We start from the raw sequence: 19726 nt of genomic DNA, 5'->3' as shown, positions 1-19726 counted from the left end.
CAGATCTTTTACTTGCTTGGTTAAAGTCACACCGAGGTACTTTATATTATTTGGGTCTATTATGAAGGGTGTCGTTTCCCTAATTTCTTTCTCGGCTTGTTTCTCTTTTGTGTAGAGGAAGGCTACTGATTTATTTGAGTTAATTTTATACCCAGCCACTTTGCTGAAGTTGTTTATCAGCTTTAGTAGTTCTCTGGTGGAACTTTTGGGATCACTTCAATACACTATCATATCATCTGCAAACAGTGATATTTTGACTTCTTCTTTTCCGATCTGTATCCCCTTGACCTCCTTTTGTTGTCTGATTGCTCTGGCTAGAACTTCAAGAACTATATTGAATAAGTAGGGAGAGAGTGGGCAGCCTTGTCTAGTCCCTGATTTTAGTGGGATTGCTTCGAGTTTCTCTCCATTTAGTTTAATGTTAGCAACTGGTTTGCTGTATATGGCTTTTACTATGTTCAGGTATGGGCCTTGAATTCCTATTCTCTCCAGGACTTTTATCATGAAGGGGTGTTGAATTTTGTCAAATGCTTTCTCAGCGTCTAATGAAATGATCATGTGGTTTTGTTCTTTCAGTTTGTTTATATAATGGATCACGTTGATGGTTTTCCGTATATTAAACCATCCCTGCATGCCTGGGATGAAGCCTACTTGATCATGGTGTATGATTGTTTTGATGTGCTCTTGGATTCGGTTTGCCAGAATTTTGTTGAGTATTTTTGCATCGATATTCATAAGGGAAATTGGTCTGAAGTTCTCTTTCTTTGTTGGGTCTTTGTGTGGTTTAGGTATAAGAGTAATTGTGGCTTCGTAGAAGGTATTCGGTAGTGATCCATCTGTTTCAATTTTGTGGAATAGTTTGGATAATATTGGTATGAGGTCTTCTATGAAGGTTTGGTAGAATTCTGCACTAAACCCATCTGGACCTGGGCTCTTTTTGGTTGGGAGACCTTTAATGACTGCTTCTATTTCCTTAGGAGTTATGGGGTTGTTTAACTGGTTTATCTGTTCCTGATTTAACTTCGGTACCTGGTATCTGTCTAGGAAATTATCCATTTCCTGAAGATTTTCAAGTTTTGTTGAATATAGGTTTTTATAGTAAGATCTGATGATTTTTTGAATTTCCTCTGAATCTGTTGTTATGTCTCCCTTTTCATTTCTGATTTTGTTAATTTGGACGCACTCTCTGTGTCCTCTCGTTAGTCTGGCTAAGGGTTTATCTATCTTGTTGATTTTCTCAAAGAACCAACTTTTGGTTCTGTTGATTCTTTCTATGGTCCTTTTTGTTTCTACTTGGTTGATTTCCGCTCTGAGTTTGATTATTTCCTGCCTTCTACTCCTCCTGGGTGTATGTGCTTCTTTTTGTTCTAGAGCTTTTAGGTGTGCTGTCAAGCTGCTGACATATACTCTTTCCTGTTTCTTTCTGCAGGCACTCAGCGCTATGAGTTTTCCTCTTAGCACAGCTTTCATTGTGTCCCATAAGTTTGGGTATGTTGTATCTTCATTTTCATTAAATTCTAAAAAGTTTTTAATTTCTTTCTTTATTTCTTCCTTGACCAGGTTATCATTGAGTAGAGCATTGTTCAATTTCCAAGTATATGTGGGCATTCTTCCTTGATTGTTATTGAAGACCAGTTTTAGGCCGTGGTGGTCCGATAACACGCATGGGATTATTTCTATCTTTCTGTACCTGTTGAGGCCCGTTTTTTGACCAATTATATGGTCAATTTTGGAGAAAGTACCATGAGGAGCTGAGAAGAAGGTATATCCTTTTGCTTTAGGATAGAATGTTCTATAAATATCCGTTAAGTCCATTTGGCTCATGACTTCTCTTAGTCTGTCTACATCTCTGTTCAATTTCTGTTTCCATGATCTGTCCATTGATGAGAGTGGGGTGTTGAAATCTCCCACTATTATTGTGTGAGGTGCAATGTGTGTTTTGAGCTTTAGTAAGGTTTCTTTTATGTATGTAGGTGCCCTTGTATTTGGGGCATAGATATTTAGGATTGAGAGTTCATCTTGGTGGATTTTTCCTTTGATGAATATGAAGTGTCCTTCCTTATCTTTTTTGATGACTTTTAGTTGGAAATTGATTTTATTTGATATTAGAATGGCTACTCCAGCTTGCTTCTTCTGACCATTTGCTTGGAAAATTGTTTTCCAGCCTTTCACTCTGAGGTAATGTCTGTCTTTGTCTATGAGGTGTGTTTCCTGTAGGCAGCAGAATCCAGGGTCCTCGTTGCGTATCCAGTTTGTTAATCTATGTCTTTTTATTGGGGAGTTGAGGCCATTGACGTTGAGAGATATTAAGGAATAGTGATTATTGCTTCCCGTTATATTCATATTTGGATGTGAGGTTATGTTTGTGTGCTTTCATTCTCTTTGTTTTGTTGCCAAGACGATTAGTTTCTTGCTTCTTCTAGGTTATAGCTTGCCTCCTTATGTTGGGCTTTACCATTTATTATCCTTTGTAGTGCTGGATTTGTAGAAAGATATTGTGTAAATTTGGTTTTGTCATGGAATATCTTGGTTTCTCCATCTATGTTAATTGAGAGTTTTGCAGGATACAGTAACCTGGGCTGGCATTTGTGTTCTCTTAGGGTCTGTATGACATCAGTCCAGGATCTTCTGGCCTTCATAGTTTCTGGCGAAAAGTCTGGTGTGATTCTGATAGGTCTGCCTTTATATGTTACTTGACCTTTTTCCCTTACTGCTTTTAATATTCTTTCTTTATTTTGTGCGTTTGGTGTTTTGACTATTATGTGACGGGAGGTGTTTCTTTTCTGGTCCAATCTATTTGGAGTTCTGTAGGCTTCTTGTATGCCTATGGGTATCTCTTTTTTTAGATTAGGGAAGTTTTCTTCTATGATTTTGTTGAAGATATTTACTGGTCCTTTGAGCTGGGAGTCTTCACTCTCTTCTATACGTATTATCCTTAGGTTTGATCTTCTCATTGAGTCCTGGATTTCCTGTATGTTTTGGACCAGTAGCTTTTTCCGCTTTACATTATCTTTGACAGTTGAGTCAATGATTTCTATGGAATCTTCTGCTCCTGATATTCTCTCTTCCATCTCTTGTATTCTGTTGGTGAAGCTTGTATCTACAGCTCCTTGTCTCTTCTTTTGGTTTTCTATATCCAGGGTTGTTTCCATGTGTTCTTTCTTGATTTCTTCTATTTCCATTTTTAATTCCTTCAACTGTTTGATTGTGTTTTCCTGGAATTCTTTCAGGGATTTTTGCGATTCCTCTCTGTAGGCTTTTACTTGTTTATTAATGTTTTCCTGTGTTTCCCTAAGGGAGTTCTTCACATCTTTCTTGAAGTCCTCCAGCATCATGATCAAATATGATTTTGAAACTAGATCTTGCTTTTCTGGTGTGTTTGGATATTCCATGTTTGTTTTGGTGGGAGAATTGGGCTCCGATGATGCCAAGTAGTCTTGGTTTCTGTTGCTTGGGTTCCTGCGCTTGCCTCTCGCCATCAGATTATCTCTAGTGTTACTTTGTTCTGCTATTTCTGACAGTGGCTAGACTGTCCTATAAGCCTGTGTGTCAGGAGTGCTGTAGACCTGTTTTCCTGTTTTCTTTCAGCCAGTTATGGGAACAGAGTGTTCTGCTTTCGGGCGTGTAGTTTTTCCTCTCTACAGGTCTTCAGTTGTTCCTGTGGGCCTGTGTCTTGAGTTCACCAGGCAGCTTTCTTGCAGCAGAAAAGTTGGTCTTACCTGTGGTCCCGAGGCTCAAGTTCGCTCGTGGGGTGCTGCCCACGGGCTCTCTGCGGCGGCAGCAACCAGGAATACCTGTGCCGTCTCTTCCGGGAGCTTCAGTGCACCAGGGTTCCAGATGGCCTTTGGTGTTTTCCTCTGGCGTCCGAGATGTATGTACAGAGATCAGTCTCTTCTGGTTTCCCAGGCTTGTCTGCCTCTCTGAAGGTTTAGCTCTCCCTCCCACAGGATTTGGGTGCAGAGAACTGTTTATCCGGTCTGTTTCCTTCAGGGTCCAGCGGTGTCTCTGGCAGGGGTCCTGCCGCTCCTGGTCCCTCCCCCACGGGAGCCCAGAGGCCTTATACATTTTCCTCTTGGGCCAGGGATGTGGGCAGGGGTGAGCAGTGTTGGTGGTCTCTTCCGCTCTGCAGCCTCAGGAGTGCCCACCTGACCAGGAGGTTGGGTCTCTCTCTCACAGGGTCTGGGAGCCCTGATATTATTCTTAAAGTCTTCATAACCCCAAGATTATATGAGTATGCTTATATACCTCACTAGTGTTTTGTACCATTATTTTATTTTTAACTTTCATCAAAAGCACACCTGGAAATAATTTGGTATGTTAGACTAACGTTAGAACTTTTTGGTTCTAAATTGCATACTAGAAAGTGAGTAATCCTGTTTCTCCCACTGATATTATCAGAGTGAGGTCTTGTGTGTATTTTTAAGTTCATTTCATTATTTTACATTGACTTTTGTCTGTTCTTCTGCCAGCGCCCCATTTGTAATGACTATTAGCAGCACATTGCTGGCTGGCGTGTGGGAGGCCAAGGTGGACCTTTACTTATTGGTCTCCATTCAGAGCTTGCATGGTAATGTGCTGCATTCTTATTTTCTTTTAGTTATCCACACCTGGAAGAAACTTAGACAATAGACCATGGAATCAATAAAAAAAAATAAAATAAAAATTAAAAAAGCCCCATTATTTAACAGGTGGCCTCTACCTGAATTGCAGCCCTGGTGCCAGGAAGGAAATAATTAGTCTTTAGACAAACCCTTCAAAGACATGGAAAAGATCACGTGTGGAAAATAACTAGTATTAGAATGAAAAAGAATGGAATACGGGGTTTTAATTGCCATCTTTCTGGTCCAGGTCTATACATGTTCTTAATGAGACATTCAGGCAGGGGTTTTCCATCTCTCTATGGACCAGAAGCACAAGAAATGTTAGCAGACCTCAGAGTAAACTGTTGCAGCTTTGTGGATCTGTAGAATACCTTAAGGATGGCCAGGCAGAAATGCAAGCCACAAAACCCTCTTCTAGAGATAATTTGTCCTTCAACTGCGTGACTGTTTGAATCAGTAATAAGCCCTCCCCTCCCTGGTACTACCGTAGATAACCACCAAGTTAAACATAGCAATAAGGTTCTGTTCTTTGCTCAGGTGAATTATTTAAACTGATGAACTCCTGCGCTTGAGCTGTTTTGCTTTGGATTTTGGTTGGTGGGTGTGTGGTTGACTGGTTGGTTTCTTGTGAGGTAAATACTCCTGTAACTAGTTTGGCCTCCGACTTGCTATGCATCTGAGATGTGCTTTGAACTCCTGATCCTCAGCCTCCAATACAGAAACTTAGGTTGTGCCCGGCATGCGTGGTCTATATCTGTAAAATTCCAGCACCTGAGAGAAGGCTGAGGCAAAAAGGTTACCATGAGTTCAAGACTAATGTGAAACAAAAGGGGGAAAAGGCAGAACAGGGGAATGACACAGGCCTTTCTTCCCAACACGGCAGAGGCAGAGGCAGAGGCAGAGGCAGAGGCAGAGGCAGGCAGATCTCTATGAATTTGAGGCAGCCTGGTCAATTTAACAAGTTCTAGGACAACCAGGGCTACAGAATGAGACCCTATCTCAAAGAAAAGAAAAGCAAGAAATTCTCTAATTCAACTGAGTTTTTACAAGCCTGCAATCCCAATACTCAGGAGAGCAAGAATTCAAGGCTAGCCTTCGCTACATAGTTCGTAGCCAGCCTTTAAAACAATCAGACCTTAAGTAGAAAAAATGAAAGAAAAAAAAAAGTAGACACTTATTTACCCTGAATAATCATCAATCCCATTTAACCCTACAAGCAAGATATTGTTAGCATATTATATGATATATTAGTCTATTATATGGAAAGAACTTGGGGTGGTAAGAGATCAAAATGATTAAGATATTATAGCAAGCTACAAAAAATAAAGCATTACTCTGATGGTTGCGTGGCTTTTGTAAAAGGGTTTCTTGTAGCCAGGTTAGTCTCAGGCTCTAGTATTCAAGAATGACTTTGAACTTCCGACCACCCTGCTTTGACCTCCCCAGGTGCTGGGATTATAGGTGTGTTCCATCTCGACCAGTGTTACACAGCACTGGGGACCACGCCCAGAACGTCCTATCTGCCCGGCAAGCATTCCTCCTAATCAGCCACGTTCCCAGCCCTTAGATAATGAAACTTAATGCATTGGTGCTCTGTGGCATTCTGTTTCAAATGCCATTTGAGGTTTTGCCACCCAAGCAATTTCCTACCTCTGGGTTCTTGGAGAAATTATATACTCTATTATATATACTAAATTATATATTCTATTGCTGTTTCTCAAAGTATAAATTAAGTAATGACGGGTAATACTGGCACTTTGAGGGGGGCAGGGTCAGTTTGTGAATGAGTTAGCTTCTGTTTAGAAATAGGGATTGGCAAGATGTAGAGAGCAGTCAGTCAGTGCTCAGTGAGTGTCTCAGTCATCTTTCATGTTGCTCATTGTTTTTAAGAACTAACCATGAATGTCAGTAGACCTCTTGGGACCATTATTAGAGCTTGTACCATTTCTATGACAGTTGTTGACTTCTAGACCTTCTACTGACCTATAACCAATGGCTACCTTAGCACAGTTTCTATCATAGTTCTTTTTCTTCTTTTAAGATTTTATTTATTTATATGAGTACACTGTAGCTGTCTTCAGACACACCAGAAGAGGGCATCAGATCCCATTACAGATGGTTGTGAGCCACCATGTGGTTGCTGGGAATTGAACTCAGGACCTCTGGAAGAGCAGGCGGTGCTCTTAACCGCTGAGCCATCCCACCAGCCCCTCCATTTTATAGTTCTTAATAGTCTGATATACATTTGAGATTTGGGTTTTCTGTGTGTGTTTTATTCATGGGTAGTAATGCCTCACTAGTGAAATAGTGGCTCTCTCCATGACGCTTCACTAAAGTGTGGAACGAGGGGAGGCCCACATGGCAGAACATGCATTGTCCACACAATCTGAAGACGTAGCCCGAGTAGCCCAACTTTGGGCAGCATAGAATTGTGAGCTCAGTATAACACAAATGCTGTATCCCATCCCCTCTCAGCCAGGTTCTAAGGTGGTGATCCAAGGAAGCAAGAAGGAATATGATTATAGACCAGGGTCCCTCATTAGTGTTCATTTTCTACAGAACTATACATAATATTGCAAAAAGCCAGTGTGGTTCAATATAAAAATCAGAGTTGCCTGGGATGGTGATTTTAATTCTAAGCTCTCTAGACAGCCCCCACGGTCACCTCTGCTGCTTTTTCTTTTGAGTAAAGAAAGCTCTTCAGTATTAACTCTGTTCTTGCATACAGTCTGTCTGAGATACATTTCTCTCACTAGGGAAGCTGTGATCACAGGTATGACTTTGAATGAGAAGAGCAGCCAGCTATGTGCCCTAGTGCTTAGCAGACCTGATTGGGAGCTGTGTCTTCCCCCTCTGGGGCTCTTAGTCTTCTGGCTACAGAGTTGGTGTTCCTGGCTAAACTGTGGATTGAAGCCCCAGCAGGTGTCAGGACACACACTACAGATGTATTCTGGAAAACTTCTTAAATCTTGCCACCTGGTCCTGCTCAGTGTTAAGCTGCTAGGTAGGCCAGAAAGCCAAGGAAGTGCCTTCTCCTACTGATATTTGGAAAATTTTATCTTCCACATTTAGTCTAGCACTACCCAATATTTACTAATCTTTTTTAACTAAGGAAAATGAAGGACATTATTTTAAATTGGCTTTTCAAACCCCCAAAAGGGCAGTGTTCCTTTAAAACTGAGAACAAAGGCAAATTTTCCATGTTAGCGGTGAACAGCGACAGTACACTGATTTCTATCTATGTTTTCTTTTTCCACAAGTCTGTGCCTAGTTTCCACCTTGCCTGGTTTCCCAAAATCTCCACTTTTCCTCCACTTATTTCTGTTAGCTCAAGGGTTTTGAATTTCTGTTCCTACTTCTCTCCTATTGTCAGTTTTAAACATGTTTTGTTTCTGTTTTCCTTTCTTTCTGTATTCCTTTCCGTCCCTGTTCTGTTGCTATGTGAGCTCTCCTCTGTCATGATTCTCCTTGATGGCCATACTGCCTCTTTCTGGGGCTTCTCTGCTCTGTCATGCCTGCTCTGATCAACACAGACAGTACCCTAGCCCCATTCATTGGGGCTCATTGTTAGACTGCTCTCTTCTCAGGACTCACTGAGTTTCTCTGCCCACCCTGTCGTCTCTGGTCTCACACGTGATCTCAGCTGCCTACTTCGTTTTGGAAAAAGATTTTCACATTTTGTGTTGGGTTTTTTCTATGCATGCTGGTACTTAAACCCTAACCTCTTAATTCCTCAGTAAGTTGCTTGTAATCAGTAGTGAAGAAAAGTCTACAATTAAAATCTTTAAGTTTGTGACTTCTAATAGTTTAAATAAAAGACCAAGTGGTGTTTAGAATATGTTCAAACATACACCAAAGAGGAATAAGATGTCAAATTTTACTCAAACAGCCAGTTAATATTTTAACAGCAGCTGACATATATGTGCCTTAGGATTGCTACTGCTATGGAGAGCACCATGGCCGCAGCAGCTCTTATGAAGAAAACATTTCACTGGGACTTGTTTACAGTTCAGAGGTGTAGTCCGTTAGCATCATAGAGATAAGCATGGCGTTGTGCAGGCTGCCACCGTGCTGAAGAGAGAGCTGAGAGTTCTACATTTAGATCTGCAGAAAGAAGGAAAGAACTGTGGGTGTCATCTGCCCTGGCTTGAATTTCTCAAAGCCCATCCCTAGTGAAGTTCTCCTTCTGAAAAAGCTGTACCTATTTCAACAAGGCCACACCTCCTAATACCACCACTCCCTCTACGGGCCATTTTCACGCTAACTTCCACAGCATGTGACTTTTTGTACTGTGCTGTCTTAAACTTGAAGTGTCAGGGTTAGTGAACAGCTCTCAAATCCCCAGAAACTATATGCTCTTTATTTTCCATTGGCAGAAATGTTTCTCCAGCAGCATTAGGCCTCCAGTCTTTCAGGACTAGGAACTGGGAACCTGTCTCCTGAGTAGGGGTTTACTTTATACCTTTCCGATAGCTTCTGCCCCATTACTTATTTGTAAGGTAGAATAGAGAAATCCAGCTCACCTTCATGTCTCAAATGTCCAGGATCCACCAGGAGTTCTGAGAGTGCCTTCAGGATTGTGAGACACAACACTGATACACAAAAGTCAGTAGAGGGGCTGACATAACCTCCACGTGTCTACATGCTGACATGTGGCAACAGACGTAACTGTGCTCGAATCTTTATGAGAAGACAAACTGCAAACTATTACAGAGATGGGTAAGTGCTATCTCTGGAAAGAAAGCAAATCATTTCAGGGTTGTCCTGTAAGCTTAATGTGTTCCAACAAAAGCACTAGTAGAAAGAGGGAAGGAAACACGCAAACAAAACTTGCCAGCATAGTTCCTGATGAGAGGAAAAGTGGGGTGCTGGGAGGTGTGGTGGTAGTGTATGCTGAACCCTGCATGGGTTCTGTCCTCAGCAGGTCAAAGAGAAGAAAAGAATGTAAGAGAGCAGCACTCCACACCTGAGGTATGTATGGCTTACCCATAGTGACACGGGAAGCAGGAAGCTTAACAGGTAGGGGAACAGTAGCTATATATAGAAGAAACCTAAAAAGTACAGCCTCAACATGGTGGCACAGGTAACGTTAACAGTCAGTGAGCCATGTTGTTATGTGGCCATACATGATGACAATCCTTCAGAACCTTTAAGCCACATCTTACTGTGAGAAAAACATCATGTTGCAGTGGCATGACGCACAGCAAAGACCTGACTGGCACTCCTCAAAATTCACAAGGGATCAAAACAAGGACATTTGGACATCCTGACCTGAAGAGATGGGGCAGTGGGTAAATCACTTGTTACACAAGAGTGAGGACCAGAGTTCAGATCCTCAGAAAGAGATCCTGAGGAGTCGGGGAGCTAGACATGGTCCTCCAACATACTGGCACCCTACCCCACTGGGGGGTGGCCAGGGCAGACAGGAGGATTACTGTAGCTTGTTGACCACTGGCCTAGCTCCAGGTTCAGTGAGAGACACTACCTTATTCCTAGGAATAAGGCTCGGAGTGGTAGAAGACACCAAGTGTCCTGTGGCCTCTGCATACACATCCACATTCATACGTACCCAGACACCATAGTCACCATACAAATGCACACACACATACACACACACACACACACACACACACACACACACACACACACACACACACAGTGCCAATTGCCACTGCCAAGATATAGCCTAAGGAAACATGACTGTGAAATGTAATGAGATGTCCCAGATGAAGTCCTCACAAGGAAAGAGACATCAGGTAAATGGAGGGTGTGTTTCTGTAGTCAGTCTGCTATACAACATTGGCTGGGTGACTTTAACACACATTTACTTTCCTGTAATTCTGGGCACTAGAAGCTAGCTTAGATGCTGGACAGGGTGGTAAACGTGAACCGTCTACTTCAGGCTGTGGCTCGCCAGTCTCACTCTGCCCGATGGCCTACCTCCTTGGGCACATACTCCTTCCTAGAAGTTCTCAAAACTTATTAGCGTATCTTTCTTCCTGCCTCTCAGAATTGGTCTACTTTAATTCTTTCTATAAATAATGTCCTTGATAGTCGATGATCCACATAAGGAGACATGTACGCTCAGAAATATACATATAAGCGTCCAAGGCTGAGTGAGACCAAATACATTGTATTAAATAATGATATACATAAAAATAAGGAATGTCAGTATTATAAAATGCCTAATTACAAAAATGATAAATTTTTGTACAAGCATAGTTTGTAGGTAATACAATTGGTCACGTGCACACACAGAATCATATGGTAAAGCTCTAATATGGTAGTATTTGGAGGTAGGGCATTTGGGGAGAAATTAGGTATTGATGAGATCATAAGGGTGAGACCCATGATGAGATTAGTGTTCCTATAAGAAGACAAAAGGACTAGTGTTCCCTCTGCATTCACCCACACGGTGAAGGACAGTGAGAGGGAGCCCTAGTCAGGTGAATGTTGGCGTCTGTCTTCAAAGTGTGGGAAAATAAATTTCTGTTTGTATGCTATCATATCCGTGGCATTGAGATATGGGCCAACCTGAGAAAGGCACACATGAGTCACATGGGTTAAAGTGATATCCGGACCCCTTTGCCCTTTACAGAGGCCTTCAGACAGTGTGGTGTGCCAGCCTCGTTTGTGAGCGCTGTGTGAACTGACTAGTCTGGGCCTTACCATCTTATCACAGGTAAGAAAGTAGGCAGGAGGAGCAGGGGGACTTCCTCACAGCCACAGTGAGTGACCAAACGCAGGTCTGACTTCATTCATGCTTTCCCTAGGAAGTGTTGAAGAAATTCCAATGTTGGAGCAGGTTCTGAGGGCCAAGACAATAGGAAAAGATTTTAGGAAGAAATGAGAATTAAAGTGGACTTTAATAGGACCAGGAAAGGAGGGGGCAGAACCTTGCAGAAAAGTAAGGTGGACAGAAGTGAGGTGCAGCCTGTTTCTAACACAGAAGAGTGCTCCTTCAAAGACTCCAAAGGAAGCAACACTTGGAAACTGGTTCCTCGTGCTGAAATTTGTATTTACAAACAAAGGCTGTTTCTGCTTTTCAAACCAGTCCCCAATCATTTAGGTTTGTGTTCTGGAGTCCAAAGAATGACAAACTTAAATAATAACCAGGAGCTGTTTCAATAGGTTTCTTAAGAATTCTAATAGAGAAATGCAAAGTCTTCACAACATGCAAACAAGTTATGTTGTAACAAATTATGTGTATGTTCTCAAAGAGTAACAAGGTCATTCAAACCAGGAAGGAGAAGGCTGTCTGAGGACACTCAGTGCATTTTCCCACACTTCAGAGCTAAGCAAACAGGAGCAGATGTTAATCTTTAAGCAGTTTAACTGGCCCATTTGAGACAGGTCAGCACTGGATTATTGTAGCACAACATACTATCTGTAAAAATACCTTGCCTCACCTTTTTAGTACTAACTAGCCCTTTTCTTTGTTAGAAAGTTTTAAAAGGTGAATTTCTTGTCTGAAAATGAAGGAGTTCATACAGTGTGTAATTGCTAAATAATTTGGAATTGTATATTAAAACTATCAAGAAGAAAGGTAAAGAAAATCAATGTTCTAGCCAAAGCTTTTTTCCAAGGTGATGGGAATCCCAGAAAATTGGAGTTGTTTGCAAGCACTTAGCAACAGCATTCTTCTGGCCAGGCATTGCTGCACGATGAGGTACAGAGGCCAGTGAAACAGAGCCTCTGTTCTTCAGAGCACGGTGACCCAGAGAGGCAGGGTTGCACCACCCTGAAGAAGGCTAGAGCTGTGGACAAGCCTGTCAGGGGTCCAGGGAGGATCTCCTTGCTGCTGGAGAGAGCAGGCCAGGCTCAGCAAGAGCCAGGGTGGGGCACAGCTAATGGGGGGCAGAGAGTGAAGTCAGAGATACAGGGGCAGCAAGAAGGTTTCAGGGATGGGGATTCTCCAGGAAGCTACAAAGAGTCTGGCATATCTGAAATGAAAGATGGGGATGTGTAGAGCATGAGGAGGCATGTAAGACCAGACTAAAGAAGGGGTGTGAGGAAGTTAGGGTCTTTCTGTACATGGACCTCAGGGACGGGGGAAATAAGTAAATATAATACATACATACATACATACATACATAAGGAGAGAGCAAGGAAGGGAGACACAGAGGAACAAGACAGACCTAGAGGTTTCAATGGACCACAATGCAGACCTTAGTAATTTGACATCTGTCATCGGACACCCATGCTTGTAAGGATGGTCCTAGGCCCTGCTTCTGCCCCCCAGGTACCAATGTCAGCTGAATGGGGTCATAGGGATCCTCAGAAAACAGGGATTTAAGACAGTAACCAGATTCATTGTGGAAGTGGATGCTGTTTTTAAGCACTTTTCCCCAAAGATGTACCTATGTCATGTATGTGGGGGGAGGAGGTTAAAAGTACTTTAGAAGCCAATCTGGGGTCCGCAGGTAATCCTCCCTTTATAGCTACACTGTCGTTTCTTGCACTCCAGAACAAGCAGTATCCATTGTGATTTCTTCTTACTAGACTGATTCCTGAGGTTAAAATCCGTCTTTGCAGATAAAAGCCTGTTAACCTCTACCACCGTGTTTCTCCGCCCTCTCAGAAGTTGCCTGTGAGAAGGGTGGACTGGTCTGCTGGAATGTGGATCAGTTACGAGTGCTCGCCCCGCATGCACAAGGCCTGGGTTCAGCCTCTAGCTCTGCAAAGAAAAAGGAGCGAGATCACCCCTTTCCTGCATGCGCACAGTGCAGACAGCACGCAGCACAGAAACCTCTGTGAGAGCACATCAGTGGATATGTTCTCTTATTGTCTCACACTGCGGTAACACTCCAAAACACGCTTGCCTCCTTCTGTCTGTGTATTCTCTCAAATAAACAGTTTAGCGGAGCGTGGGTCATGCTTGACTTTTTGTCATTGGTAACTAGAGGTGGCCTTGACCATAAAAAGCCCTCAAATGTCTATTGGGTAAATAATTGAGTATACCTCATTACATTGTTTTAAATATATATAAGGACTGGTCTATGCCCAGATTACTCAATTTGGAGAGCAGAGTAGGGGCTAATCAAGCCTCTTCCAATGTGTGTGTAGCTTGTCGTATGAATCCAATCTTGGGGCTGGAGAGGTGGCTCAGCAGTTAGGAACACTTATTGCTCTTGCAGGGGACCTGGGTTGGGTTCCCAGACCCACATAATGGTTCCCAGCTAAGCATAACTCCAGTTCCAGGAAATCTAAGACCCTCTCCTGACCTCCATGGGTACCAGGCATCTAATGAGATGATGGTGTGGGTTTTTTTCTTTCAGTTTCTTTATATGGTGGATTATATTGAACCAACCATAACTCCAGTTCCATGATATCTGATACCCTCTTCTGACCTCCATGTGTACCAGGCACACACATGATACACAGATGTACGTGCAAGCAAAACATCTATACATACACACACAAAATAATATTAGAAATAATAATAACAATACTTTTGTTATTATTATCTAACAGGTTTTTCTTAGGACCCCACTGAACTCTGTCTCTGAAGGAACAAAGCAAACATAAATAGAGCCTTTACAGTCAGTGTGAAAGTAAAGTTTCTTTAATCTTTGTCTCTGTGTTCTTTATATTTAAAAATAATCAGTGAGAAGTTTTTAATGACTGGTTCTGGGAACCCCCCCCCCATCCTAGTGTAATTAAATTAGTGTCTTTGAAGAGAGACACCTGGTAGAATGGGTTTTTTTGCTTTGTTTTGTTTTTTTGGTTTTGGGGTATTTGTGGGGGGGTGTTGATACCCAGCTGATTTTTACATTCAGCCTGCATCTGATGTAAAAGTTCTAAAACTACTTAAGAAATGTTGCTTTAAAAAAGCAAAAATTCTCTCCCCTGAGCTCTACATAAGAGCATCTCCCACTGAAGTCTGTCAGGGAGTAAAACCTTGCAGTACCTGACAGAATGCAACATCAGAGCAACCGTTAGTGTGTGTGCTGAGGTGTGAAGGGTCGTGGAAAGTGGACTTGAGGTTCTGCAGCCTAGTAGGTGTTTCAGGGAGTTTATCATTAAAATAAAAGACAGCCCCTGCCCACAAAAAGTCAACTGGTTGCATAGCAACCCTCCAGTACCAGGCTTGGCCAGTTCCAAAGGTCTGAAGGTTTTGTTCTCATTAAAAAATCGCCTTGCTCAGCACTGGACGTACAGCTGTGAACCGGGTCCGCTGTCTGAATACCTGAGTCTCCTCGCACCAGTAAACAAGAGGAGCTAAGGACAGCCTCTGAGATAGGAAGACACAGTTTGGGGCATCACGTGCCTCTGCTTGAGCTATTTCAGTCTAATCCGACAGAAAGTCGTTCCTGAGTAGAGGTGTATGATAAGAGAAGTGAATAAGAAATGCTGTTTCAGAATCTAGAAGAATTTGAGGAGGAAGAATAGACAAAATATTAAAACAGTAAGTAGAATAGCAGAATAATTGTGTCGTGAGTGGGGGGCATAGTGACACATTACATACCTGTAATCTGGCATCAGGAAGGTACCAGGGCAGCCGTCTCAGAAAACAAAATAAACATTGTTTATTTGAAAGGGAGATATTCTTAAATTGGGGTGAGTTGGAAATGAGAAGGATTAGTTCTGAAATCTTTTAACAAGAGAGCTGTTTACTTTCTCTCAGGATAAATCATTTCAGAGCATTTTAATTAGAAATTAGTTGCTAATGTTGGGATTGTGTATTAAGCCGAGAATCAGATCTTCTGGCTTCTGCACAGATGTCCCTGCCATCCCATAATCTGTCTTCCCAGTTATCTGAGAACTTTTAGACTGACTGTTAGTGAGGTCAGCGGTAGAACCACTTGTTTCCTTTTGTTTATGCCTTTGCACCATCCCACAGCAAAGTAAAATTCCTTGTTTACCACCACCCAAGACAGGAAACCTCCATCTTCTGAAACATAACTACCATCGATGCTTTTATTTGAGACCCTGGGCCTATGCTGAAGACTTTGTTCATCAGAGCTAAGTTTCTGTCTTTTCCTTCAAGTAAACAAGTTCTGAAATTCTCACATGTAAATGATTAGTGTGTAATTAATCCCACAAGAATTCATTGCTCTGATTGGTCCGGTTTTATAACAGTCATCGAGTAGACAGGGCGCAGTTATTGGGACGTACAAAACTAAACTTTAAGTCCTGAGTCTGCGCATGTGCCCTCACAGGAGCAAGTCCTGAGTCTGCGCATGTGCCCTCACAGGAGCCCGAAGTGTGGGCATGCTTTCCATTCATACAGCTTGTGATTTATGGAGGCACAGAGGTCAGGAGTTTATTATACCCAAAATCATAATAACTATTCTGTTTTCCCTTTAAAAACGAGTGACCAAAGCATGTTGAAAGATAAATGGGTGAGCCGTTTTGTGCTGTTAGAGATGCAGTATTATTGTGGAGTAGCCAGCCATCCTAAGTGTTATGGTATTAAATCTGAAGTAGTCTGTAAGCTGAGAGCCCTTCTTTCCTCTGGGTTTAAGATTGCTATTAATCACAATGTTGGACCTGTGGAGTGCAGGGCCTATGAAACAAACAGTTGGAGCAGACGGCTCCTTTAATTTATGGCTTTCTGTGTTTTTCAGATTTGTGAGAGAAGGTTTCTTCCTGTAGACTTGGTTCTGTGGCTCACATGCCTAGATTTCATTTCTTATACCAGAGCCAACCAAGTCCAATAGTTGCAAGATTACCTCGTGACATTGAAAGGAGGAAGGTACCTTTTTATGTTTTTAATTGACAACATCTGGAAAAGGCATTTGGAAACTTGGATAGTTTCTACTGGAATAGGTGTTATTAACAATTCTGTATTGGAGGGAGAATATGGGATTACTTTTTTAACAGAACAATGAATTTGTATAAAGGTGAATAATCTAACTAGATAGTGGGGTAAGTAAAGCATCAATCTAGAAATATTAAATGAAATTGTCTTGAGGGCTATGTGGTTCCAGCTTAGGTATAAGCTTTGAGGTGTACGCTGTGAAGGGCTCCTAGTGCAGGGCTGAGCTCCTGTGATGTGTAAAGGGCCGTTAGCAGGACAGCCTTGCCCATGTGTAGCTCCAATGCCCTTGCTCCCTTCCCTTCCAGTGACACACTTGGAATCCCTCAAGTGCACTTTGCAGGATACACGAGAGAGACTGCAGGCGTGTGGAGAAGGCCTCTCTTCACACAGTGCATTGCTGACGTGAAAAATAGCTGTATTTTATACACAGTCTCCAAGTGTCTTAGTTAGGGTTTCTGTTGCTGTGACCAAACACCATGACCAAAAAGCAAGTTGAGGAAGAAAGGGTTTACACTTCCACATCACTGTTCATCATCAAAGGAAGTAGGAGAGGAACTCAGGAGCTGATGCAGAGGCCATGAGGCTTACTGTTTGGAGACTTGTTCCTTGTGATTTGCTAAGTGTACTTTCTCATAAAACTCAGAACCACTAGCCTAGGGATGCACAGTGGGTGGCCCCTCCCCTGCCTCGCCAACCAAGAAAATGCCTACAGCCTGAGCTTGTGGAGGCATTTTCTAGGTTGAGGTTCCCTCCTTTCCTATAACTCTTGCCTGTATCAAATGTAGATAAGATTGCCCAGCACACCTCGTGAGGCAAGTCGCAGACATTGTGTTGAGTCCGGGAGGAAAGAATTGCCTGGGGTTAGCACCACTGTCAGAAGTAGAGGCTGCTGTTGTCCACTGACTTTCAGAAGCAACCGATAGTTGGCTTTGCCGGTGACATGAACTGTCTGTCACTGACCCAATAGACCTAGGTAAGGCATCATTAATTGGTTTAATCCAGTTTGTGGTTCTAGCTGGTCCTACTGGTTCCTTGTTTCCAGGGCTATGGCAAATCAACCCTTTTCAGTGAAGTGGGCGTTCTCAGAAGCTCATACCTAAATGAACACCAAAAAACGGGCTCTGGGAGGAGCCACATATAAATCCAGTGGTTGTAGGCTACATTTTCTGGTTGGCAGTACTTCCTGAAGCAATGGAACTGTTAGAAGTCAGCGTTCTCACACTACATGGCATAATCCAATGCTGTGATCAGTCATTAAAGCTGGAACAAGCCATGTATCATTAATAACACATACCAATGTGAATGTGGTTTACCTCATTTAAATATCGTGTAGGTCACCTGTGTGTCACTGGCACACATCAACACAGCCTTCTGAAGTAGGAGAGAAGGAGGGGCGATGGCCATGTGCTACTGCGTCTCCAGAGTGACAGTGTGTGTAATACTTTCTCTCCCTCCCAAATCCCCTCGAGAATCTTCGAAATCTGAACGGCCTTTTCCATACAAATAAATGTCACTCTTCCACAGGGAGAAGGACAGCTGAGACTCCTGAGAGTGCCAACTGCCCAAATCCCTGCTGACACAAAGCAAAGCAAGCAGCAGCATGCGAGCCGAGCCGAGGGGAGGAGCTTTGCTCAGTGCCAGCGCTGACCTAGCAAGGGGTGTATGCACGGTTCTATTCCTGTCTGCTGTCATGACGGAAATGCAGATTTAAGATGCACTAATATGCTGATTGGATTGTTTATTAATTAGCTAGTAGAAAATTCATATCACTTGTTTACTTATGCAAAAACTGAGTCTTCCTCTTCCCTAACTCAGCAAGTTGCTCTGATGCCTTGTCTTTTGACCCCTGCCCCGCCCCCCTTAATCTCTGATGCCTCACCATGGGGGCACAGCTAATCACTGGCATAGTTCCTGCTGCCAAGGCTAGCTCGCTTATGAGCACTTAGGAATCAAGCACATGCTGGTACTCTAAGACCAGTAAGCGTTTGTTAAAGTAGCAAGGCAGGGTTGTGAGATTTGCTGTAGTCAACAGTAAGAGGAGAAAGTTAGTTCATGGAGGTACGCCAGAAATGTCGTTCCTCTCTGCATAGAAAAACTCAGCCCCTTCCGGAAGACAGCCACAACCCCACTTGAACATGACTTTCAGTTACTTTTAAACTTGTGTTTGTGGATGTAGATTTCCGTTCTGTTTGTCCCTACTTGTTTGGTTTTCATTAATTTGCTAATGGTGCTGGAGATTGAACCCAGGGCCTTATGTCTGCAAGGCAAATGCTCTCCTTTGAGGCACACCAGCCCTAGCATTTAAAGGTTGGGTTTTGTTGCTGCTGCTTTGTTTTGTTTTGTTTTGTTTTGTTTTGTTTCTAATGTGACCCTTGCTTTTGACCCTTTGAACCACTCAAAACACAAACATCCGACAGGTCTGGCTGTTGGCTGGCAGCTGGCTCCTCAGCTGGCTCCCTGTGCTTGAGTGTGCTCTTCAAAGAAAGAAGGCCAAGTTCCAAATATGGGTTTAGGAGACTCCAGGGTAGAGACCATAGCCTCCTACCAGGGGAGGAACTCAAGATGGACTTAGGAGCAGACTCCTGGAAGGCTGAGGAGTAGAGCAGCCACTCCAGGCAAGCTTTCCAGACTTTGCTTTGTTTCTGTTAGGCAGTCCTTGCTAGGCCAGCACTGGGCCACTGAGCAAAGCTCCTCCCCGCAGCTCTGTTTTCTGTGGGACTGCTTTCCAGGTGGATGAGCACTGCCTGCCTTCCTATGCCAGAGGGAGTGGGGTACAAAGTGTCAATGTTGGGTCCCAGCCTGAATTCACCAGACCATCCATCTTTTCTCTTTAGGATGTCCCACGTGCTCCAGTTTGAAGACAAGACCCGGAAGGTGAAAGACGCAAGCATGCAGGACTCAGACACGTTTGAGATCTATGATCCCCGGAATCCAGTGAACAAAAGAAGGAGGGAGGAAAGCAAAAAACTGCTGAGAGAGAAAAAGGAAAGGCGGTGAGCGGAGCCGTGATGCCGGAAGCGGTGGCGCCTGCCAGGAATGTCGTGTGGGAAATGTGTCAGGGCCTGTGTTCTGGTGTTCAGAAAACAGGTATCTCCTTTTGTAAATTTGAAATGATGTAAGCAAATGCTTTTGGTTACTGATAATTGACCTTTTATATTACTAAATCTGAAATAAAACCAGTTTCTTTCTAGTTTAAATGTTAAGTTTGCAGATTGCATAGACCTGTCTGTCTATGCCCCCTACCCTGAGATGTGTGAAGGAGCCTTGTTCAGATTTTTATAAGAGAAACTCACAGAAAGAATAAGGGAAACTTCCCTGATACTTTAATATAAAATCAAAATTATAAAATAAAAACATTAAC

At 42.9% G+C, this 19726-nt stretch overlaps 1 protein-coding gene across 2 annotated transcripts in view; it reads left to right on the top strand.

Moving 5' to 3' along the window:
* Cwc27 (CWC27 spliceosome associated cyclophilin) overlaps positions 1 to 19713 on the top strand; it is a 211230-nt gene extending 191517 nt beyond the window's left edge. The window contains exon 14 of one of the 2 annotated variants that reach the window (NM_001013199.1): positions 19200 to 19713. In NM_001013199.1, the coding sequence (NP_001013217.1) occupies positions 19200 to 19362 (163 nt within the window). In that variant the 3' untranslated portion in view covers positions 19363 to 19713. The remainder of the gene's footprint in view (positions 1 to 19199) is intronic. The other variant, XM_017590950.3, reaches the window with a different exon arrangement.
* Positions 19714 to 19726: the final 13 nt, after the last annotated feature.

This window comes from Rattus norvegicus, chromosome 2 (assembly GCF_036323735.1).
Source record: "Rattus norvegicus strain BN/NHsdMcwi chromosome 2, GRCr8, whole genome shotgun sequence".
NCBI lineage: Eukaryota > Metazoa > Chordata > Mammalia > Rodentia > Muridae > Rattus > Rattus norvegicus.
This window is presented reverse-complemented; position numbering and strand designations above follow the sequence as displayed.